The 25,440-nt window shown below is 46.0% G+C and overlaps 1 protein-coding gene across 9 annotated transcripts in view; it reads right to left on the minus strand.

The window, feature by feature from the left end:
- Window positions 1-6,414: 6,414 nt before the first annotated feature.
- The window catches only part of VIT (vitrin), a 105,732-nt gene continuing 86,706 nt past the window's right edge, over window positions 6,415-25,440 (minus strand). For 8 of the 9 annotated variants that reach the window (XM_069494216.1, XM_069494215.1, XM_069494213.1 and 5 more), the window contains 4 exons: window positions 17,358-17,461; window positions 13,868-14,094; window positions 10,828-11,341; window positions 6,415-7,027 (listed from right to left, as the gene is read on the minus strand). In XM_069494216.1, the coding sequence (XP_069350317.1) occupies window positions 6,849-7,027; window positions 10,828-11,341; window positions 13,868-14,094; window positions 17,358-17,461 (1,024 nt within the window). In that variant the 3' untranslated portion in view covers window positions 6,415-6,848. The remainder of the gene's footprint in view (window positions 7,028-10,827; window positions 11,342-13,867; window positions 14,095-17,357; window positions 17,462-25,440) is intronic. The other variant, XM_069494214.1, reaches the window with a different exon arrangement.

Here is a 25,440-nt window from a genome sequence, read left to right on the forward strand (position 1 = left end):
GAGTGCAGTATTTGCTTACTTGGGCAGCTTGTAGCCTAGAGGCCCCGTGTGTATAAGAGGGATGGCAAGGATAAAGTTCAGCTCAGTATTTTTCAATTAAAGGACACTTAAAAAAAAAAAAAGCAAAGACTTTCTTGAAATTGTGGTCTTTCAACCTTACTTGTTTTCCACGTGGATGGTTATTTAGATAGGACATTTCTCTCCACTGAAGCCTTTATACTAGAAACAGTGGATCCCAGAAGCATCACATTTGCCTCGCTGACGGTCTGAACAGCCTTTCAACAGTCAATGGTGGGCCGGGCGCGGTGGCTCACGCCTGTAATCCTAGCACTCTGGGAGGCCGAGGTGGGCGGATCGTTTGAGCTCAGGAGTTCGAGACCAGCCTGAGCAATGAGCGAGACCCCACCTCTACTAAAAAATAGAAAGAAATTATATGGACAGCTAAAAATATATATAGAAAAAATTAGCCGGGCATGGTGGCGCATGCCTGTAGTCCTAGCTACTCGGGAGGCTGAGACAGGAGGATCGCTTGAGCTCAGGAGTTTGAGGTTGCTGTGAGCTAGGCTGACGCCACGGCACTCACTCTAGCCTGGGCAACAGAGTGAGACTCTGTCTCAAAAAAAAAAAAAAAAAAAAAAAAACAGTCAATGGTGGACAAAAAGTAACATCCTGTAGTCGTTGAGGCCAAGGGAAGTGAGTGGGAGTTTTAGAGAGGCTGTCACTTGCTTTCCCGGGTCAAGCTTCTAAGCAAAACGAAGGACGACGGCAGAGCTGGAAGACTATCACTCAGCCTGCATTTGGTTTGCCAAAACTCAAGAACTTGAAGACATGCGTTCATTGGTGCTCAAAGCAACTTTCAAGGCACTTCAAAAGGTTATTAGGCGATGAGACAGAATGATGTGCGTGCTCATCCCTGACCAGCCACGTCAACCTGGACTGCTGGGTGGCCCTGCTGAGGGACTGCGGGAGGCCAACCCCCAAGGAGAGGGAAGTTCCACTCCGTTCCTTCTCTCTGGAGTTGTTTGCCAGTTGCCACAGGAAGCTCATTCTGGAGGAGGGTAGAATGAGAGGGTTACCTGGTTCTCCTGTCCTGTTCCTGTCCCTTGACCCATTTCTGAGGCTCTGCTATCTCCCTGGCCTTGGGGTTCATGAGTTACTCCAGTTTCCTTCCAAAAATTCTCCCTTTGCTTGAGCTACTACAAATTAGGTTTCTGTTGCTTGCAACCAAAAGAACCTTAACCCACACAGCCTTCTGTGGCCTGGCCCCTGCCTCTCTCCTCAGCTTCATTTTCCGACACGCTTGTCTCCAGTTCCAATCTCTCTGTGCCCTGTACTGTTCATACCTTCTCACTTTTGTTGCTATCCTTCCCTCTGCTGGGACGCCTTTCCACTTTTCTTCACCTGGCTGAAATGGACTCCTCCCAGAAAACCCAGCCCAGGAAGCCTTCCCAAGCGTGCTTGTCATCTACCACATTGGTCAGATGTTTATTCCTGTCTCTCCCTCACTAGTCTATCAGTTCCTTGGGCAGAAACCGAGTCATTTTCCCCTTTGTACTCCAGTGCCCCCAGTGCCTGGCACATAGTAGCTCATAAACCATGTTTGTTGAATGAAACCCAGGAAGGTAAACAGAAAGAGGGGCTTTCATTTTTCATTTCTGCAGAAGAAATGAGGGCAGAAGGTGAGGGACGGAGTTACCCTGTGGGTAGATACCCAAAGAACATTCTGGTCCTAGAAAAGCAGTAATGGTAACACGCAGTAAGGAACGTAGGAGGCATTGGAAAGGGTGGTGCATTCTGGATGAGATTAGAGCCTCTCTTTCTCTTGCCATCATATTCTGTTTCTTTCTTCCTGAAATATCTGCTTCTTATTCTACCAGTGGCATTGTATTATGGGCTTGCACTGTGCGGTGACTTAAATTCAAAGTTGTCGTTCTCTGGGTTCCATGTCTTTAATGATGTGTGTAGGTTGTGTCCCCTAATGAGAGGGGACCAAGGAGGTCTCTGGAGAGTGGGTGAGTCAGGATTCTGTATCCAGAAAACCTAAGTCTCTCTGAGAATTTCAAGGATGGCTCCAAAGAGGAGGTGGCATTTGGACTGTGACTTGAGTGGTTAAGTAGGAGTTTATCAAGATGATAGGGGAGATCAGTGTGTCCAGTAATCCACGGGACTGTGGACTGTAGATTAAAACCACCCACTTTAAGTGAGGACAGGGTGGCTGTCCAGAGAATCAGGAAGCGTGATGGGGAAAGTGGAGTTTGGGTTGGACATTTAACAGACTCTGTTCACATTGTATATTTAATAGAGCCAGAGAGTACACTCTGTGGAATTACATTTTAAATTATCAAGCTCACTATCCTTTATGCAGTCACTGTGGTGGTTTCATGTGTCACCATTATAAGAAGCCAAGTGGTTAAGTATGTAGAGCCTGGAGTCACATTGCCTGGGCTTAATTTTCAAATGTGCCTCATACCAGCTCTGTGACCTTGGGCAAGTTATGTGGTATCTCCATGCATCAGTTGCATGATCTGTAAAATGGGAATAAGACTAGTATCTCTGCTAAGGTTTGAATGTGTCCCCCAAAGTTCATGTGCTGGAAACTTAATCCCCAATGCAACAGTGTGGAGAGGTGGGACTTCTGAGAGGTGATGAGGTCATGAGGGCTCTGCCCTAACTGATGGGTTAATGGAGTTATCTCAGGAGTGGGTGTGTTATGGTGGGAGTAGATTCCTGATAAAAGGATGAGTTCAGCCTCCTTTCTCTCTCTGCTCTCTCTTGCCATTCCAGTCTCAGGTATTCTGTCATAGCAGCATAAAATGGACTAAGACAATCACTCACAGCAAATCATAGGGATACATGAGTTAATATATATGAAGCCCTTAGAACAGTGCTCAGGATATGATGAACAATCACTATTAGACGTTATTATGACTTTCTTTCTGATGAGGTTGTTTGAAATCACCAGTCGTGTACTTTGTGCATAATCCCATGATAGTAATTATACAATTTTAATTATTCATTTGTGTGTGGTTTCTCAATGGACTGTGAATTCCTCAAAGGCATTACTTGAATAAATGTCTCTTTCCAAAGTAATTGAATTCGTGCTTTCAAGCATATTTCCTACTTATGATATTTATATATTAGTAATCTAAGGGGAGAGCTTCTCATAGAATTTTAACTAGAAAACACTATTATTTGGAAACTCCTTTTCTTAGGCTGGAAAATCCTTAGACATGGAAGCTTTATCTTTTCTATAAACTCATGCTGGCCCCTGAGACTGCTGCTGGGAAACTTACTCTGTAGAGGTGCTGTAGTTTGGATGTGTGTCCCCTCCAACTCTCATGTTGAAATTTGATCCCTATTGTTGGAGGTGGGGCCTAATGGGAGGTGTTTGGGCCAGGGGGGTGGATCTCTCATGAATAGATTAATGCGCTCCCTGACGGTGCTGGGGTGGTGAATGAGTTCTCACTCTAGTAGTTCCTAAGAGAACTGGTTGTTAAAAAGAGCCTGGTACTTCCTGTCTTTCACCTCCTTCCTTTTTCATTCTCTCTTGCTTCCTCTCTCATCATGTGATCTCTGCACATGCCGGCTCCCCTTTGCTTTGAGTGGAAGCAGCCTGAGACCCTCACCTAATGCCCAATCTTGAACTTTTCTGGAATCAGAATCCTGAGCCAAACAGGATTTTATAAATTACCCAGTCTCAGGTATTCTTTTATAACAGCACAAAATGGACTAAGACAGGAGATTTTGCCATGTTCAAAAAGGTTTAAAGAGCCCAGATTAATAAGAAATATCTGAATCCTATCAGTTTGACTAGAAATTTTTAGCAGAGCCTTGTTGCAAAACTTTAAGCCTAAGCAAAGAAGTTTCTGCTAAAGGGCCTTAACTCTTGAGAATTGGGAAAATTAAGTCAAGTGGAGGTTAGACATCATATGCACCCAGAGAAGCTGTACTAATGTTCCATGTTGGCTTGTATTGTTTGACTTTGAGAAAAAAGGGCATGGAAGAGGTTTTTTGTTTTTTGTTTTTTTTCCCCATGAAAGATGGAGTTGCCTTAGGAGATTGGTTCTAGAGACTGCAGGACCCAGAAAGCTCTCTGCAAAGGCTAGACCAGATCCCAGAAATGTGCAGAACTGGGTGGGGTTGGGGCTGGGCATGAGATGGGGGGCTCTGACGCCAACAAAAGGTGGTCACATGACCCACCAGATTGGCAGACAGATCCAAATTCTCGTTCTGTCCCTCCATATCTGCACAACCTTCTTCTGGCCTGGGTTTACTCTTTTTCAGTTTGAGGGATGGACAGGATTGCCTCTAAGGTTTTGTTTCCAGGGTTAAGATTTTAGTCCTGCCTCAGCAGTGTCGGGCATGGTTTAGTTGCACCAGGTGGCAGTTATATCCAAGCCTCCCACATTGTCCAACATCCCCAGAACAATGCATTATCTCCAAACTGCTCTGTGCAAACACTGATTTGACCCCACCCCACTCTCCACCCAGCCTTCCCACTAGGACTCAGGAAGCTCCACTCTCTTGTTAGCAACTCCCAGAAGCCTCAGCCCCTTACCGTCTCGCCCTACTTACCTGAAACCAGGTTTTCTCTTTCAACCTTCCAAGTGGAGGCTGTTTGTTCTGTCTCAGGCCTGGCATGGGGTTGGTCTGCTCTTTGCCCCATTGCCCCTCCCAAGTCACACCCCTCCTCCCTCCCTCAAAGCTCTAGCTCCCTTGAAGATCTCTCCTCTGAACACAGCCCCTCATCCTGTCACTGCTGTCTTCTCCCAGCCTCCCAGTCATCCCTTCTCATTTGAGGAAGATTCCAGAGCCTGGCTCACTATTTCTCCCTCCGTCCCAACTCCTGTCACTATCTTCGGTGACTTGAACATCCGCATGGACAATTCTGATGACACTGTAGCCTTTGGGCATCTCGACCACCTCATGCCTGTGATCCCTTCCTCCACACAGTACATACACACTCAGATCCTTGTTGACACCACATAGACAATGGGCCCATTGGAAGAGGTTTCATTTATCTTCAAAAGTATAATACCTATAACTAGGTTGGCCATATAATTTATTTTCCAAACTGGGGACAGTTTTGTAAATGAAAGAGGACACCGAAATAATTAAAATTTTGGAAATAATTACTTATTGATGACAAATTGGTTTTTATATTAAAGCCCCTATAAAATAATATTTGAAAATCATTTTCCAAAATAAATTTAAAGAAAATCAAAATAACTTATACATTAAAGCAGAATTGAAAAATTCCTTTACGAGGATTATCTTCACATTCAAAAACATAGGGAGAATAATTGTCCCTAGTCTTTAAGTTTTTAAATTAGTTTCTTAGCTGAGTCTGCCACAAATAGAGTGCCACTGGTATCTTTCTGAAGAATTTTCTTTTTAAAAATAGTTTTCATATTTTGAAGTTTTTGGACAAAACTGCTTACAATTGTATTCAAAGTAAATTATGGCTAATAAATTTGAAATTGCTGACACCTTTAATTGATTCTTCTCTGTAGACCACAATATTTTTAATTGACAATATCCTCTCTCTTGAGGTACTAAGAGATTCAGTGAGCTCCATAGAAATTCTGCTAATTGAATGATATTCTCGATTCTAATTTTTTAGGTAAATATTGTATCCCAAATATTGACACAATTACTATCGTTTTGCCTCCATTCACAGTAGTATTCTTCAACACACATTTTTATGAAACATAACCTATCAATTACGTCATCTCTATGATACTTTTGAACGTTTACCTGTCGCACATGTATTGCACATCTGGATAGATGAGTCCTTGGAGAAGCTGGAAGTAAAAAGTGAAGTTCAACCAAACTTATCCCAGCTTATGCAACTATCAGTACTACTATCTAGTTAACAAATAAAAAATCCAGGACAAATGCTAAACAGGATGGACACAGGACAACAGTCAGAAATAGACCCTCTCCCAGAAACACTAACCCCTCGGGTAGCTCGGTAGTTCTCAGTCCTGGCAGCATATAAAAATCATGAGAAAGCTCTTAAAACAAGCCAGTGTTTAGGCTCCAATCCTAGAGACTTAGATTTCACTGGTGTTGGGATGGGGCCTGGGAACGAGCATTTTAGTCTCCCAAAGGATTCTAATGTGCAGCCTATGGCACCACTTTTAAGCAAGATCAACTTGGTCTTCCAGCACCAACTGCTCCTAAAACAGTATGTTGCAAGTATTCATGGATTCTGACAGTAGTTGGGGGAGGGGGAGGGAGAGGGGAAATCAGGACAAGCTGTGCCGCTGTGCATTTTCTCTGCACCCCCGAGGGTGTGTTGTCACATTGGGGCAGGAGTGAGTCCATGGCAGGTGCTCTGGGAAATGAGAAAAGGAGAGGATGGCCCCAGCACAAACCCTGTGTACGCTACACACGACACAGCCAGAAATATTGCATGGCATCCTTGTAAACATTTAATTAAGCAACTCCAACATTGTCATGACAAAAATGAAACTTGCTGAGGGCTACAGAGTTCTAATGAGAAATAAAAATAAGAAAATCTCACGAAAGCTCTATTTAAGCCCGTTGTAAGTGTTGCGCTCTGTTCTGAAGGTTTATCTTGAAAATAATTGTCACAATGTAAAATCTCCAGCACCCTCAAAATAATGTATCATTTTGGCTCATTCTACAAATTGGTGAGCATCTTTCTAACTCCAAGTTTTGAACTATGAAAAACCAGGATGGCAAAGAATAATAACAGTGCCTCTGTTTCCCCAAGCCCTATCCAAGCCTTGCAGCCCCAGGTGCGCCCCGTGAAGCACTGGGCATTGTCCAGAGAGTCAGTGAGTAAAGCAGCATGTGCCGGTGCTTTGCCTGCTCTGATTTCAGTTCCGAGGCTGCGAGTTGAACTCTGTACAAATGTTCCTGATGATCCTGGGGACATACTGGTAGAGGTTGTCAAAGTCATCCGCAAAGAAGGAGTGGTCCCTGGCGGGGTGAGTGGCAATGACTTCTAGCTCCTCCTGGGCAGCCCATGCAACGCCTACTGCGTAGGTGATCACTCCTGTGGGGACAGAGATTAAATGAAACAAATGTCCTCAAGAAAAGGTACTGCTAGTGAGCCCTTGCCTTCTTGTTACTCCATTGGCACAACCAAATCCAAAAGCAGAAATGTGCCCCCCAAACAAAACAAAAACAAAAAACCCTACAGGACTCTGGGTTTTCAGAATGAAGACTAAATATGACCATTCATCCATTCACTCAATCAGTACTTTAGAGCATCCACAATATGCCAACAGTAACAAAATTAATATAGTTACTATCTCAGGAGTTGATAGTCTTTTGGGGAAAAAAACAAACAAAATAGAGTAAATACATGGTAAGAATTTCATGACCATGAGCAGAAGAGGGGAAGATATTTTGGAACAAATGAAACTTCTGGAGCCATGCTGATTACACTACAGGACACAAGCTTGCTTTACCCATGTGGAGGCCAAATAAAAACTCAGGGAGTCTTAACTACCTGAAAAGCTAGTTCAAGATCTTTTCAACTAAAGCAGTAGAATTGAATCCCTTTAGGCTTGAGGGTGGCTTTGTAAGCCATTGAATCCAACCTCATTCCCAGTGCAAGAGCCCTTGCCCAGGGCCCCACAGAGATGGTCACCCTGCATCTGCTCCATCACTGTCAAGGGAGAGACTTCAAGATAAGGAAGGGATGCCCAACAATGTTGGATGCTGCAGGGAGGTCGTGTAAGATAAAAACAAGAAGTGTTCAGTGGGTTTAGAAAAAGCAAAACCCAAACCAATTGGTAGCTTGGTGAGAGCAGTTTCAGGGGGAGAAGATGCCAAAGAAGCCAGATAAACTCCTGTGAGTTGAGCGTGGAAAAGAAGTGAAGATGTGGCGTCAGCACAGACAGCTAATCCTCTCCCAAATGTTGGCTGTGAAGGGAAGAAGGCAAGTGGTACCTGGAGCAGAACACGAGGTCAAAGAGAATGTTTTATTTTTAGGAAGGGCAGGACTTGAGCATGTCTAGATGCAAATGGGAAAGAGTAGAGTGGGAATGAAGGTGTCGGATTGCAATGGGGAGCAAGATGCCCCATGGAGGAGGGGATAGGATTCAGAGACTTGGCAGCCATTCCTAGTGGGAATACTTGGAGCCCGCCTGGGAGGCTGGGTCTTGATTTGGGGTGGGGGCAGCTAGTCAGCAGGTGCTTGACCTTACCCTACAAAAGCCTGTTCCCACACCGCTTTCAGGCTGGCTGAGTGCGGTGAGGAAAACAGCCATGAAGCAGAGGGCAGAGCTGGGTGTGGCTGTCTTGCCCAGGCACCTGCCCCCTGCACCCCACAGTGGCCCGTCTCACTGTCTCTGGTGTCCTCTGGGAGCCCTAATATCCTGCTGACTGGAGAGCCATGTGTGCCTCGGTGGTTCCTGTCTAAGTTGCTTTTCAACTGTGGTCCGTTAAGCTGCATTTAAGCTGCCAGTCCCTTTTCTCACCTGTCTAGTTTCCTTTCCCTGAATATTGTCTAGATCGGCAGTAGCAGCTTTGGGCTTTAAGATGCTGCCTGTGGCAGTGAAGGAAGCTTTGCTGCAGAGCTGGGCTTAGACTGACTGTAACCTCCTTTCTGTTCAAAGATGGAAAGGCTGCCCCTAATAAACACTGCACAAACTGTACTAGAGATTTAGCTTTTCAGATCTCAAGTCCAGCCTTGTTGTAGGGAACCTCCACCTGGCGGTTCTGACAGAGGGTCACCCAGCCTTGACTGGGAGATTGCCAGAGACACAATGCAGACAAATCTTAGTGTTAGTCTGAGTAGGAACTTGCCTGCATGTCATTTGCATCTATTGGTCCTGATTGATTAAGGCTGCTCAGAATACGATACCCTGAGAGCTCGAGGGACACTCCCCCCAGTCTTCACTTTTCCTGATGAGTAGGCCCAGGATACCCTCTGGGTGAGGCCCGAAGGAGGCACTTCCACAAAAACACGGGAAGCTGGGGCTGAACATGGCTGGGGATGGATGCCCAGAGAAAGCAGGGGAGCCCTGGGCTTGCAGTCGATTGCGGGCCCATCTGGCTCTGCCCGCTCACTTTGGGACAGGTTTCTTCTGAATCTCAGGCCATCTTCATTCTGCTGCTATGAGCCCCGGGTCCCTGTGATTGTTGGCACGCAGGCCATCAGTCACCCCGCCGCTAGGAGGGTGCCCCACAGGACCCGCAGAGGGTAAGTCACCGGGAAGACTCTGCCTGAACCTGGTGTCTAGTTACTCTGGTTTCCAGAAGCCAGCGCTGCTGACTCATTAAGGCTTGTTTTAGGAAGGATTTAAAGCAGCTTTCAAGGATACAGAAAATCCTGCAAAATAACCCATGTTAAATGCAGGCTCAGAAGAAGAAAACAAACAACCATGGCACTGAGTGAGTGCTGCACACTAGTACTTATTTACAGGGCTTTGGTGTTCACTTGCCACTTGCTTCACTTTTATTATTATTATCACTTTGGGTTTTCTCCTAGTTGTTTATATTTTTTGATATTTTATGGCACAGTGATTATACATAGGTTCTACAATGAAGGCATAAATGTGACTGATTTTATAAACATTTACAAAATGCTTACATCTACAAAAATATTTTTGCTAATTTTTCATATTTTAAATGTTCTATTGCCCTTTTAGGAATTTTTATCTCCAAATATCTATCTATCTATCTATCTATCTATATATATATATTTTTTTTTTTTTGAGACAGGGTCTTGCTCTGTCACCTGGGCTACAGTACAGTGGTCTCATCATAGCTCACTGCAACCTCCAACTCATGGGCTCAAGAGATTCTCCTGCTTCAGCCTGCCAAGTAGGTGGGACTACAGGCACACCCTACCATGCTTGGCTAATTTTTCTATTTTTAGTAGAGATAGGGTCTTGCTCTTGCTCAGGCTGGTCTTGAATTCCTGGCCTCTAATGATCCTCCCACCTTGGCCTCCCAAAGTGCTAGGATTACAGGTGTGAGCCACTGCAACCGGCCATCTTTAAACATTTTGAATCAAAATTTCCTTGAAGTTTTCTCCAAACCCCCAAAATCTGGTTAACAGTTGCTTACAAAAATAGTATGTTTCATTAAAAACACAATTTTTCGGCCGGGCGCGGTGGCTCACGCCTGTAATCCTAGCACTCTGGGAGGCCGAGGTGGGTGGATCGTTTGAGCTCAGGAGTTCGAGACCAGCCTGAGCAAGAGCGAGACCCCACCTCTACTAAAAATAGAAAGAAATTATATGGACAGCTAAAAATATATATTGAAAAAATAAGCCGGGCATGGTGGCGCATGCCTGTAGTCCCAGCTACTCGGGAGGCTGAGACAGGAGGATCCCTTGAGCTCAGGAGTTTGAGGTTGCTGTGAGCTAGGCTGACGCCACGGCACTCACTCTAGCCTGGGCAACAGAGTGAGACTCTGTCTCAAAAAAAAAAAAAAAAAAACAAAACACAATTTTTCCTTAAAAGGTACTAACACAATTTGGCATCTTCAACAGAGATAGAGATTCTGGTGTCTTTGATAAAGTAATGAGCCTAATCCCCTTTTTAATGTCGCTCACCCTGGTGGGAAATGCCTTGGGACGGGGAATGTAGAGGAAAGGGTTAATGTTCCTGTCATTAAAAATCCTTGGGTTTGCCATGACACTTTGGAAACTTCCTTGTTGCCCTTTCCTTGTTCCCTCTTTCTACTCCAAGGAGCCTGCAGTGTTTAAACCTCCAATACTCTCCCTATGTCTTGAACATTTTATTAAACTGTAGGCAAAACTAATACATAAAAAGACAGCACCTTCCCCGCCACACTGGCCCACCAAGCCCCAGACAGATGCCGCAGCACCAGGCTTACCCTTCAGATGGGCAGCCAGGGCTGGTATCCGGACGTCGTCGTAGGACCTCCCGTCGGTGATGAGGATCATCAGCTTCCTCTTGTTGGGCTTGGACTTCTGGAAGAGCTGTTCCAGGGCGTAGCTGATGGCAGCCCCTGTGCTCGTGCCGCCGCTCCAGTACCCCACCCTCTTGATGGCGTTGAGGACGTCGGCCTTGCTGCTGTACTTGTCGAACCCGAACTCCAGCCGCTGCTCGTAGGTGTACTGCACAGCCCCGACGCGCGTGTCCGTGTCGGAGATCTCGAACTCCCTGCTGAGGTTGGCCACGAACTGCAGAACGGTGCGGAAGTTGCCTGTCCCCACGCTGCTGGAGCCGTCAATGACGAAGCCGATGTCGGCCGAGTTTAAGCAGGTTTTGCTGCAGGCCAGGCGTTCGGTGTCGCAGACCCGCTTCACCAGGGGCTGCAGGGTCTTGTGGAGGCCGAACCAGCTCTGCACGTGGAACGAGTAGAAGCCGTTTGTTCTGCACACCGCCTGGAAGACAGAGGGGAGGATCCGAGCCAGGTCAGGGTCAAGTCCTGCTATGTGTCACCGTCACCCCCGATCGTGGGGGGTGGACAGGTGAGGAGGCTGACGCTTGCTTTCTCCATCTCCGTTCACCCCGCCAGACACTCACTGAGGTGAAGACCCCCAGGTTTATCTGGACTCGCTCCTACTCCCTCGGCTGGGTCTCTGCCTTAGCGGAAAGCTGGCCACTAAGCAAATTCACGGAGAGACAGGAATCACTGATTTCAGCTTCACGCTTCTGCCTCTCCAAGCCCCTCAATTCACTTGTACGGGCAGCCAGCCATGGGCCTGGCACTGGTGGGCACCAACGCGTGAGAGGATTAGAGAGAGTGATTGTTCTGACTGGGAAAACGAAGACACACACAAAGAATGACGGAAGAAATGTTTTCCAGAGCAGTCCTGTGCCCGGTGGGAAAGGGTCCCATAGATGCTGAATGACCATAATGTGTCGGGGGTCCCCTTAGATGCTCTCGGCAAGATTCTCTCAGTAAATCTCCACCCAAACCCTACAAGGTGGAATTATAACCCCTGTCACGAAGGAACATAAACCGAAGGCTGGCTGTGAAGGGACTTCCCTGAGTCCCTGAGACTGGAACACAAATCTATCCACCTTCAAAACCCAAGCTCTGCCCTCCAGACGACCCTGCCTCCAGGCCAATGAATATTTATTTACTTGTGCCTAAGCTTGTTCCAGAAAAAAGATGAAGGCAGCTACAAATAAACACTGAGCAACCTGGCTCGTGTGCTCCCATGACCGGGCTCGTGTTCCTAAGGTGCAGTGTCTCTTCCTCACCCCTGCCTCTGGGTCACAGGGAGTCAGACCCGACCGCTACACGTGAACTTGTATAATTTTAAAAAAAGAGAGAGATGGCTTAGAACTTTCCTAGGAAATATTTTTTTTTATTGACTTGTATAAACCTAACTGGGGTTCACACAACTTTCCATGGACGAGGCGGCATGTGAGATGAGGGCCGAGGCTGAGCTGAATTCTGGCCCACAGCTGGAGAGGCGGGATTCCCACCTGGCAGTAAAGTCAGGGCAGCAGGGAGCAGCGGTGCTGGCCGGGGACAGAGGACCAGGTGACTGGTGCACAGGGCCCGTGGGGGTCACAGTAGCTGGGCCAGGAAGGTGGGTTGGGACCACCCTCCAGAAAGCCTCAAGAGCAATGGGGAACCATGAAGGGTTTGGGGCGAGGACCCCGAGGGACTGGAGGAACCCATCATAAACATGATGTGGGCTTCACTGTGAAATCTACGCTAAACTGGGGGAGCCAGGAGGGAGCCACGCCTGACGCGGAGCACTAGCTTGAGCCAGGCAGGCAGCATCAGCATGGGGAAGAGCAGAGAGACGAGAGAGAAGGACGGGGGCATTGACAAGGGATTCTGCGATGACCCTGCCCTCTGGGATGGGTGCGGGGCCACCAATGTCAAGCCCACAGGAAGAAGGAGTTGGGGGGGGGGAGACTATGAACTTGGCCTGTTACAGGCAGGCTTTAAGGTTCTGACAGCACATCAGGTGAAGAAAAGTCAGTTGGCTGGAAACAGATGGCTGGAGAGCTCGAGGGACAAGGCTGAAGCTGTGGCCATGCGGGGGATTCTGGAGGGAGCAGCCCCATGAGGGAAGAGGAGGGTGCCAGTGGCTGAGACCCAGGGACGTCTACGTGATGGACAAAAGCAGAGAGAAAATGAAGTAAGAGCCATGCAGCATCCTGGACGTCCAGGAGAAGTGACTTTCAAGGAGCAGAAAGTGGTCAGCAGCTTGGGATGGGGCAGGAGGTTGAGCGCTGTTGGCTCTGTAGAATGTTAAAGCTGGATGGGCCTCAGGGACAACCCCCCCCGCCCCGCCCCCCGAGGCTGGCTGGCTTTTTCAAAGCTGGAGGCTTCTCTCTGGGAGAAGGTTCACGTGGAGTCCCACGGTATAAAACACACAAAGCCAAGCAGCTTCGGTGCAGCAGGGGCGGGAGGCCTAGATCCCATCCGCGGGGCCCCATCTCCTGCCTGTGTCTCCATGGAGACCGGGAGGCGTGTTTGAAAATAGATCTCACTGATCTGGTTCAATAACTCCTTTCTCTTGTTTATCAGTTTGATTAACTTGCAGTGTGTATGTATAAGAGCGTGTGTGAGCGCATGCTTGTGATATGGCGTATGTATGCTCGTGTGCGTGCTCATGTGCACGTGTGAAGGCTTGCTGGACTGCCTGGATGAGGCCCCTGGGGCAGTGGCAGGAGCAAGGGAGCACCTCTGTGTGAGACCTGGGGGACACTGTGCTTCCCCTCTCCTCCCACACTGCTGGGCTCGGGTGGGTGTGGGGTTTTGCTTTGAGAGGGTAATTCCAGCTTCTAGACTTATGATTCCCTCCTTGGAAGCCCAGATGCCTAGACGTGAGCTTCGCACACATTTGCAGGAACGAGAAAACAACCCCCATGGCATTACAACTTGTCAGAGTGCAGGGAACCCACATGTGGGGTGGGTCTCGGGCACTTATAATACACACCTTGTTCACAAAGTTGGGCTCCAGCACGTACTGCTTCTCATTTTCAACAGCACCTTCAATGGTGATGAAGAAAATGTTGATTCCTGACTCTCTTGCAAGTCTCGAAGCTTCCTCCACTTTGTCTGTGGGCCAGCCGTCCACCAGCACCACGGCCACATTGGGAGAGCCGCCTCTGTTTCCGTTGGCTTTGGAAAAGAAGTTCTTGGTCACAAAGGAGATGGCCCGGCCTGGAAGTGGAGTGATTGGGCCAATTATAAATACAGGAACAGATCACAGCACACAAAGAGGTCCAGAAAAACACACTCATTCCCTCCCCAGTTTGTTTATTTCTTGTCTTCAAGCCACTTTAACTATTTTTAGGTATACAATTCAGTGGTATTAATTATATTTTCAGTGTTATACAACCATCACTACTATCCATTTCAGTTTCATTTCAAACCTTTAACTTCTTCTTCTTCTTTTTAAGAGATGCCCCAGGCTGGAGCGTAGTGCCGAGACCATAGCTCACTGCAGCTTTGAATTCCTGGCCTCAAACAATCCTCCCGCCTGAGTGTCAAAAGTTGGTGGGATTCCAGGCATGCCCACTGTGCCTGGCTCACAAGCCTTTAACTTCTAATTGTCTCTTGCTTTGAAGAAAGTTTTAGGGACAAGCAAGCAGATGAGAAAGACTTCCACGGGAAGAAAAGGGCCCCTTCTCTGTCTGGGTGCTGGACCTACATTAAGCTCCTAAGCCGGCCCCATGTTATTTCAGAGTGTGGGGTGGGAGTTGACTTGGAGTGACAGCAGCCTTGTCTTGGCCCCTTACAGCCTGGGGTGAGTCCAGGGCTCAGGAGCTTCTGGATGTGGATAGCTGTATTCTGTGGCCAGTGGTGTTTCCTCTCTGCTACCAGGCCAGGGGCACAGGTCTGGCTGGTCAGGGAAAACCTACGCCCACTAGGAACTGAGAGACTGTGTTTTAGCTCTGGCTGGGCCACCTACAGGCTGTGTGGCCTGGAGGAGGTCACTCGAGGTCTCTGGGCCTAGATTTCCACGGCAGCAATCTGCTTCAGCCAAGTACAATAGTCATGAGCTGCTATGAAACCTCCTGACATGCCTTTCCCAAGTGCATCCTTCACACTGTGAAGGGCTGCAGGAAATTTTCAGAGTCAACTAGGATGACCAACTGTCCTAGTTTGCCAGGACTTTCTCAGTCTTATCACTGAAAGCCCAGGTTCTCCTGCACAAACTGGGATGACTGGTCACCCTAGAGCCAGTAAGGCTTCTCACCGTAAGGCAGGACTCTTAACCTGAGCTCTGTGAACCTTGGGGCTCTGCGGGATACAGCCACACACCCCTGAAATAGTACACAGTATTTTGTGTATATAAGTATCTGCCTGGATAGAAGGGCCACAGCTTTCATGAGATTCTCAAAGGAGTCCTCAATCTCAATAAAAGTTGAGAGCCACCTTCTTTAGACTTTAGAACTAATATTATTGCATTTAGTGCATTTCTGGTTTTGGCCAGCATCCTGTCTCCACTGGTTAGTATAATCTTACTGGTCAAATGGAAGCATCAGATGGTTATAAACACAATTGCTGGAGAAATGTCTTGGAGAACCCACGTGAACTGGCTGCACAGAACCCAATTGCTAAGGGAAAACCTTGGATGCTGAGAACTGCTTTCATAGCCAAAAGATGATTTCCCCAACACCCAAAGTAACCAGCAGTCTCTCTGGCCTCATATTAGGCACCTGGTAGGCAGAGCACAGGGAGTTATAAGATCACCTTGACCCCACCTAACCTTAAATTTGGAGACCATGGTGAATTAGTGCTCAACACAATTCCATCCACCTCCCAATGGATCTTGAAAGGAAAGGCTAGAAATCTGAAAATTACATTGTCTAGACTCCCTTGCAGCTAGGTTTATAGCTTTGTTTTAGTTTCATGAATTGATGTGCTTGCATGAGATTTAGAAGATGAAAGTGAGGCAGAGGCTGTACTTTTGTTTCTATTTCTGCTGACAAATATCTGTAGAGTATTTGACCTCTCTGGGGCACTGTTAGCAGGGTGCTTGGATTTGGTTGCTAGCTTCAATGGTGTTGAGGGGGTAGGGTGTGCAGAATCCACTTTGTGAGTGTAAATAGGGCAGGTAGGATGTGGTTCTGGAGCTGGCAGCTGTAGCAGAAGCTTCCTGATCAGGGTGGCTTCCTGGCTGAAGCAAATTCCTGAAAAGGTTGCCATAGCAGAATTCAGGAAGTGATTTCCTGATCTTGGAAGAGGTAGCAGCTCCCCTGGAGGCCCTGGTTCTTCCAGAAGCATTTAGAAGTCATCTCTGAAGCTCAGTCTAGAGTCTGTTTCTTTAGCCCTTTCAATAATTCTCAAAACTATTTAGTACCCTGAAATAAATCTCTTTCTGCTGGAATCATTTGAATGGATTTTGTTCTCTGAATTCAAACCCTGAACAATACAGAGGCAGAGTTAGAACCTGCCATCCACTAAAAAAGGCATGCTGATTGGATTAAGCCACTTCCCTAATCTCATCAAGGAAATAGAGTGCCTTCTGAAGCCTTTCTCTATTGGAATTTTGATAATGTAAGCATTAAGTTGAAAGCAAATCAGAAATAAACTCTATCATGTTTGTGATGAAGGCAATACTGATTTGGGGGGATGTAAAGCAATGACTTAGCTGGTGTTTATTTAGTCTTTCAAGGGTGAAAGGCTCTGCATTTGTCAGATACTAATGTTCTGGTCACTACAGAGATGTGCACTGAGGTGGGGAGGAAAATAATTACTCAGATTTATCGTAACTCCGAGGAAAAGCCCCTGAAGACAGTTCTATTCACTGCATGTGCTCCAAACCAAGCAACTGTGGCTCACATCTCCATTTCTTTGGGGTTTGATGGTAGGAGGTTGATTGTCAGGGAATCTGAGAAGTGATCAGTCAACCCATCCTCTCCCAGTGTCCCCTAAAGCCAGGCTACTATTTATAAACTAATGCATTGGCATGGGCTCTTTGACAGTCTTTGAGCTTGGCACCTGCCCCACTGAGGACTAGACGTTGGATTCTGGTGATACCCCAAAGGCTCAGACATCATAGGAGACTCAGCTTGAAACAGAGAATGTCTCTCTTTGCACAGTCATCACTACAACAGTAGCATTCTTAAGGGGCACCGAGGGGCGTTCTGAACAGAATTGGTCACAAAATCTAACGTTAAATAGCTGACAACTTGTAGACCAATTGGGAAATAGTCACAACAGCAGCCTTCTGCTTGTCCTGAAGAATGCTGCCACCCCAAGGAGCCAAGCGAGCGGGAACTCCATGCCATTTGCTTTTCAGCGACTCTTGCCCACTAAAGCCATGATAATACTTTAGAAAAAATACAGATGGTATGTGAGTCATTTATTGATGAATTAGTATTATTTTTTTCCTCCTTCAACATGAGTATTAGGAGACAACTAGGTAGAAAGGGAACCATGGTAGCAACATAGAATTCTTGGAATGGATCGCATACCTGCATTAGCAAGCCCTCCTCTCTGGGTGATTTTTTCTATGGCTGTCTTCAAATCACGTGAATTCGTGTGAGTCCTGAGGTTAAAGTGGGTTGCAGGGTTGTCTCTGAAGGGTCAGAGCAAGAAATAAAAATTAGCTGAAAATTTATTACCTTTGGAGGAAGACAGAAATCATGGTTGATTCTCATATATGCAAATAGAATGGAAGTTGCTAAGAAGCCTTATGCAGTGGTTTGCAAAATGTCCCACTGTGGACGGAGGTCCTGCTCAGTGTGTGTGGAGAAAAGCAGGTGATTTCAGGACTCTGAAGGGATACGTTCTACTTTTACTGTGCCATTTCCTAGCAGTGTGATCTTGAGAAGACACTTAACTTCTCTGGGATTCAGTTTCCTCATCTAGATAAAAACATCGTCAAAACATCCATATTGCTAATGAACAGGGCTATTGTCAAGTGGGACTCTGCAAATGTAAGGGTCCCATCTATGGAGGGCCCAGTGTCCCCAGGCTGCCCCAGACCCTCCTGTCCAGGAAGAGAATCTCAGCTGTTAGCTGCTCCCTGGGTCACTGGAATTGCACTGTGAATGTGGTGCCAAGGAGATCACTCTACCTTTCTCAGCTTGTGGCTCCTGTGACCGGGTGACACTACTCAAATCTCACCCAGAAGGTCAACATCTACTTTACTGAAAACTGAAAAAGATTAACTGGGGAGGAGTCGGAGTGAATTCAGTGGAGAAACACAATGAGAGTCCTTCTCTAGAGACGAGTCTCTGTGGAGCAGCTGAGTGGTGCTGGAGGGTGGGTGTGCGCCCCTGTGCTCAGGATGCAGTGGGAATGCCATCCAGGCTCAAACTCCGGACCCCATCTTTGCTTACTGATAAAGCCCATCAGTCCCTGCCCCTCAGGCCCTGGCAATTCCTCTACATACATCCACTCACTTTTAGTCCCTCCTCTGTATTTCTACAGAAACCTCCAGAGTTCAGGCCCCCTTAAAGGCTTCTGGCTGATTCTGACATTGTCTGTGTTGGTCTCTGCAATGCCAGTTGTATGCTCATCTGTTAGAGGACCCTTCCCCATGTTCAGTCTCAGCTCTGACTACAAAGTTCCTCTGCTCAAAAATCATCAGAAGTTCCCCTTGCTAAACTTGATATTTTGGCTTTCAAAGCATCCATAATTCACCTCCAACCTATGTTGTTAATGCTGTTCTCTCTCTGTCTTTCTCTCTCTCCCTCCCCTTCTCCCTTTCTACTTTTGACTCTCTTTCTTCTTCTCTTTTGCAGAATATCCTATATTCTAGTCCAAAGGAACTGCTCACTATTTTCCAGTTTTCTGGCTTTGTGCCTTTGCTTATTTCTCCCCTCATCTGGAAAGCCCAAATCGTGCCCACTCTCCAAGCTTCAGCTACCTGTCTCCCTAACCCCCAGCCCCAGCTGACAATCTCTCTGCCTGACTCAGCCTTCTCTAACCTACAACATCTTGCATAATATGTGGCGCCCACAGGTACTCAATTAACAGTATTAATATTGCTTCATTCTATTTCTGTGCATCTCTTTCTCTAAATGTTGGTGTTCCCTGGGGTGCTAGCTTCATCATGCATCTCTTCTTCACTTATGCACTTCCCTGGGAGATCTCATCAACTTCCAGGGTTCAGCGACCATTCACGTGCCAACAGCTGTCCAGTGCAAACTGCTGGTCCTCTCTCTTGAACCCCAAATATACATAAAATAGTTTCCATATAGATCCCTCCGGAAAGTGCCTCAGGTTTATATTTCCAAACCTGAAGTCGTTTATCCTCCAAGCCTGCTCTACCCAACCACCCTCTTCTCTTCCGTATTCCCTCTTCTGACTCATTGAGTTTTCCCAGCAATGTGTGACCTTCACACCCTCCTCATCAAATACCACGTCCTGTCATACCTGTCCCTTAAATATCTCTTGTATTTTTCCCATCCTTTCCATCTCCAAGTTTGGATTTTCATCTTCTCTTTGCTGAACTATTGCCATAGTTTCCTCCCTGGTCTTCCTGTACCCAGGGCAGCCTCTGCAGTGGCTATTTTATCTGACTGGCTCTAAGTGCTTCATAGAAGCAGATTAACTAGGAAGAGTTAATAGTGCCTCTTCTAAGGGGCCTGATTTTGTATAGTATTTGTAATTTTGTGTTCTTTTTCTTAAGGAGGCCCCCAAGTGAATAAGCTTCAGAGTCCCCAAAGTCTGAATCTTTCCCTTGTGACCAAGGATTATAAACTTTTTCAAAGCCTAAAAAATGGGTTGAAACAACAAAACAGTTAGTGGCTACAAAATAAAAAATTGCAAAATCGACACTGACAATAATAAATATGTAACAGTCCACCAAACATAACACTATATATACTTCATTAACTATAAAATTTTTTTTTTTTTTTTTTTTTTTTTTTTTGAGACAGAGTCTCTCTCTGTTGCCCAGGCTAGAGTGAGTGCCATGGCATCAGCCTAGCTCACAGCAACCTCAAACTCCTGAGCTCAAGCGATCCTCCTGTCTCAGCCTGCCGAGTAGCTGGGACTACAGGCATGCACCACCATGCCCGGCTAATTTTTCTATATATATTTTTAACTGTCCATATAATTTCTTTCTATTTTTGGTAGAGATGGGGTCTCGCTCTTGCTCAGGCTGGTCTCGAACTCCTGAGCTCAAACTATCCGCCCACCTCGGCCTCCCAGAGTGCTAGGATTACAGGCGTGAGCCACCACGCCCGGCCTAAAATTTTTAATTTATAAAAATTTAATTACATTTAAAAAATATTTGTGGGCTAGATTTTTTTCACCTTGCACAATTTCCTGAGTGTCTGATTGTCAAGCAATCATAGACAAATAATTTAAAAAGCAAAAATATAAAACTTCCTTTCAAAAATGTTTACAGAACAATGTATTTAATGTGAAACTTGGTCATCTAGTCATTTTCATTATGTTAATATTGATCATTAAGGCACTGTCTTAATGTTGATCGCTTTGTAGGGCAATTGTTGATCACCTATCTCTTTCCCATACAGCACACATAGTCAAGCCTGGTTATTCTTGGTAGTTACATTCTCTAAAGCTGCCACGAGCACTGAATTGGCAAGTACTGAGCCATTGCTCCCACTGGAAATACAGGGTTTGGTTCCTGTTAGCTTCTGGCCACAATGTTTCCATCAACAGATCAGTATGTAACCTTATTTTATGTGTGTTTCTCTTTTAAGAGACCAAATTTAATATTTCTTACAAATAATTAATTGTATGCAGTATTTCCTTATAATAAAACATTAGGTGAGAAGGGTTTAACATTTGGATAATGTGATTATAAGTTTCTTTGGCTTTTAGCCTCACAACAATGCTGTCCACTATGCTTTTTTTTTTTTTTTTAAATCAGTCATGATCTCCTGAATCCATAAATTTAGTCTCTTTCCATACTTCATCACTCTCTATGGATGTTATTTTAGTGCTTTCTGGAGTAGACTCTTATACAGACGAGCAACTTTCCTATCCTTTTTATGAATGTACCAAATTATTCATTCATTAACATTGAGCTCCTGACCAACAGCACAGTAACTCATGCCTAAATGAAGCTTATGAAACACACATTTCCTCTGTAAACCACAACACAGCCTTCTTGCCCTTAGGAACACGAGACACCATTTCAGAACTACATTTGGGAGGCCACTGTAAATAGTAAAATCACCAAGACAAGCAAAAAATGAGGAAAATATGGCACTAAAAAGACTGTGAGAAGGGAACGTGAACAGATGAACAGAGCTGAACCAAAAAGGCAGAGTGTTGCCTTGTTCGACCATAGCTGGGAACCTGTGCATTGGGCAACTCAAAACCTTTTTTCTATCTCTGTGCATGTCCGAGTATGACTGTGAAAGTGCTTTGAGTTACAAATTTGGGGTTACAAATTTAAATTTTAGGGAGTAGGCAAATTCACAAATGTGGAACCCACAAATCATGAGGATTGACTGTAACCTACTTGACGGCAGGCACTCTCTCCTAGCTTCCAGTCCCTAGTGCTTGGCACTCAGGAGGTAAGAAATAGGTAATCGTGGACTAGGTAAACAAAAGCAAGCAAGCTCAGACGTCCTCTCCTCTCTCGGTTCATCCCTGGTGGAGACGAACATGCTACCTCTGAGCTCCACACTGATCACCCTCTGCCTCTATTACATCACAGATGTAGACGAATCCATCTTTGGAGGCATACAGATGAGCTATTCATACACCTAATGAATAGCTGCTTTTGATTTTACTTAATGGTATTTTTTTAAAAAAAATACTGCCTCCCTTACTAGATTGTCAAGTCCTAAAGAACAGTGTCTCTATCACGTTTATTTATTTATTGTAATGGATTGAAAGGTTGGATCAGAGGACTCCTGAAACCCTTTCCAATTGCTAAAATCACGATTAGGGGCAAAGGCATGAAGCTCACGCACCAAGGGAATTAAAGGTAAACATAATCAAACCACTTCACTGAATTTTACATCATATCCCATGCAAATGATATAATGCTTAGTACACGGCAAACACTCAATAAATCTTTGCTAAATTGTACTCTAACTAAATCACAGGAATGAACAATCATGAATCTGCAGTCTGGGGCAGGTCTCTGGACCAGAGCACATGAGTACATGTGTCCTTTTTTAGGATATATAGGCTGATGGCCTGACACCCTGGCCTGGTGACTTTTAAGACATGGAGACTATTTTAAAAGCTCCAAGAGGTATGCCACTAATTTTTTATGTAAGCAATCTTTTCCTTTGTAATTTTATTACAAGTTCTTATTAAAGGGAAACAAAACATTTTTTTCTCAGGACTATCAAAGATTTCCCTTGAAAATAAGAGAAGAAAATAAACAAAGAGATTGATAGCTCAAGGGGAAAATTTTAATTGATCTAGGTTTGGAAGAAGAGCTAGGACTGACGGAGAGGAATTACAGGGAGCCAGAGTTGATTGGGCACAGGAAGCGAGAATTTCTGCAATAGGAAGTGGCCACTGTTTAAGAAGCAAGAGGAACACCTGTCAGGGATGGGCACGTGTGATCCCTAGGAAGGGTCGAGGCTGGGGACAGGGAAGAGAGATGGATCATCAGTGCTCCAGACCTCCTTGATGATATGACTCACCTAGGACACTCATTAAACTACACAGGTGACCAGGCCATTCCTGGAAGAAAATCCATGGGGCCTGGGAATTTTTTTTTTTTTTTAATAAGAGATCCAGGTGATTCTTATCCTTAGGAAGTTGGGGAAGCTTTGGATTCTAGAAGACTCCTGAGGCCCTTTTAGTCCTAAAGCTCCCATTCTGTTAAAGTTCCAGAATCTACTGGTTTACCCCGTAATACTTTGAGTCACAGGGAATAAGCCTCTCAAATGAATTTTTATGCCAGTAGAGAAATATTAACTAATCATATTTCCTCCAGCAAGGACCTTTCAAAACTGTTTCCTCCAACAAGGTATTACCTGAAGATTATATTCAAATAACCTAACTGTGTTCAACCTTTTAATTTTTTTACTCGCTAAAATGTAATGCCTTATAGACTTAGTCAATGACATGAACCATGGCTATAAAATCAGGAGGATGTTCCAGGGCAAACGCTGGTGCTGCAGGTTGGGTGGCGGACCTGTTCCTTGAGGGCCTTACCTGGCTCACATTGAAAATCGCTCTGCCCCCATTCCCTCAAACAACTACAGCAGCTATGGCCAGCCCAGGGTGCAGTGGCCTGGGCCAACGTGCCAGGGGACTTTATACCTCTAGCTCTTGGTGAATGCACACTGGCCTTTTCCACATTTCCTGGCATCAGAGAAGAGGGAGTAGGGTCTTACAATCAAATTTTATTATCACATGGGTGTTTTTTGGTCATTATTAGTAAACAGTAATTCCACCCATCCACCAAAAAGAGTAGAAAATCAACCTGCATTCAGTGCTTCCTGCTGGAGGAAATGTGGACATGCAGTCTGCTGATCTGAGAGTTGCTCCTGGACCAACTGGTCACCAGCTATTGATCCGTAACCACATCACAGGGTAGGGAGAGCGCTGGGGAAGTGGAATGTCTGGGCAACAGAGCGTCCCAAGCTCAGCTGTGCATCTGATACCCTGGGGATCTTGTTAAAATATAGATGCTGATCTTGCAGGACCAGAGTGAGGTCTGAGGGTCTGCATTTCTAACCCACCTCCCAGAGGACACTGTGGATCACACTTTCAGTGTCTTGGAGGATGCTTTAAGAATCAGAAAAATCAGCCCTGGGGCTGCCAGTGATGAGAGGAAGGGAGGAGAAGGGAAGAGACAGGGAATAGAAAGGGAGGGGGATGGAGCTCTCGCGCTCTGGACTGGTCACCTGTGGGGAGAGGGAAGGACCGGGGGCATGGGATCCACTAGAGGACAGCACAGGCCATGGGAATATTTGTGCCTTCATGCTCTGGTTGCACAATAGAATCACCTGGGAGCTCTAAAAAATAATGATGTCTGGGCTCCACACTCAGAAATTCCAGTGATGCTTGATCTGAGGTTTGGTCTGGGAGCTGGGAGTTTTAAGAGCTCCCCAGGTGGTTCTAATGTGCACTGGAGTGGCCGTCTGCTTCTCCAGAGGGAGAATGATCTCAGGGGATGCTGGGTAAGCCTGGGCATTGTGCAAAGGGAGTTCAAAGGGAATCGTTGGTAGGAGTCAAGTGCAGTCATTTTGTATGTATTCCCAGGAGAACTGCATGCGAGGAAATAGAAAAAGCATAAGGTCTTTGGGCGACTTGTATTCACAGCTCACATGGCCTTTAGACTCTGTGTTCCTGAGGAGTGGGGCTCCTCTCACGGTGTGCCTGCCTGTCTCTCAGAGAGGAGAGAAGTGGCATGGTGGGGTCTTTGCAAGGGCCATTAGGCCCTGGAGAGTCAGCCCAGGCAGGTAACGGAGAGCTGTTCTGGGATCCTAAGAATTAGAGATTAAAATACCAAGTCCTGGGCCTCATTCCCTTGCCAGATTCTGGTTTAATAGGTCTGGGGTGGGGCCTGGGCCTCAGCATTTTTAAAAAGCTCCCCAGGTAACATGAAGCCAAGGTCCAGGCAGCCTCTTCCTGAACTCTGCGATTCACCTCTGCTGGCCCCCATCCCAGCTGTGTCTTCTGCCCCAGCCCCACACTCTGTTTTGCTGCGGGCTCCGAGAATGAGACACAGCGGTCCTCGTTGCCACCTGTATGAGTTTCCTATTGCTGCAGTAACCAATGACCATACACTTAAATGTGTGGTGTAAACAACACACATTTATTAGTTTACAGTTCTGGAGGTCCAAAGTCCGGCATGGGTCTCCATGGGCTAGAACCAAAGTGTCGGCGGTGCTGTGTTTCTTTCTGAAGGCTCTAGGGAGACTGTTTGCCTGTCTTTCCCAGCACCTAGAGGATGCCTGCGTTTGTTGCCCCTTTCTCCATCTTTGAAGCCAGTAATGTCGCATCTCCCTTTGACTGACAACAGCTGGGAAAAGTTCTCCACTTTTAAGGACTTCTGTGATTAGATTGGGGCATCTGGATAATCCAGGATGATCTCCCCATCTCAGAGTCCTTAACTTTATTCACATCTGCAAAGTCTCTTTTGCCACGGGAAGTAAAACATTCACAGGTTCCAGGGATCTGGACATTGACAGCTTTGGGGTTATTGTTGTGCCTATCATACCAGACTGCACACTGCTTCTTCCCCTCACTCTGATCGTCCTGCCCTTGGTGGCTCGGCTGACCTACGGGAGCCTCTGTGCTCAGATGAAGGCATGACTGCAAGTCTTCAGTCCTGGGCTGAGGCTGGACGGCCTGAGAAGCAGGACAACCAAGGAGATGCAGCCCCATCCAGAGCCACTCTCTAAAACAGAGGGCAAATGTCACAGACCCATGCACAAGGAAAAGTCTATTTCATTTTTAAATGCAAAAAAATCAATATTTCCTTTTATCCCAAAAGTGTTTCCCAATTTTGATATCCTATTTTGATTATGAAGAGCATGTGCAATTCTGCTCCATTTATACTAAAACTGGAGCCTAAAAGGAAAGCATATGGAAGGTCTAGAGGACACTTAGCACCTGTAGATCTAGGCTGCAGCTAAAATGCAAGCTGTTTGG

This window comes from Eulemur rufifrons, chromosome 19 (assembly GCF_041146395.1).
Source record: "Eulemur rufifrons isolate Redbay chromosome 19, OSU_ERuf_1, whole genome shotgun sequence".
Lineage (NCBI taxonomy): Eukaryota > Metazoa > Chordata > Mammalia > Primates > Lemuridae > Eulemur > Eulemur rufifrons.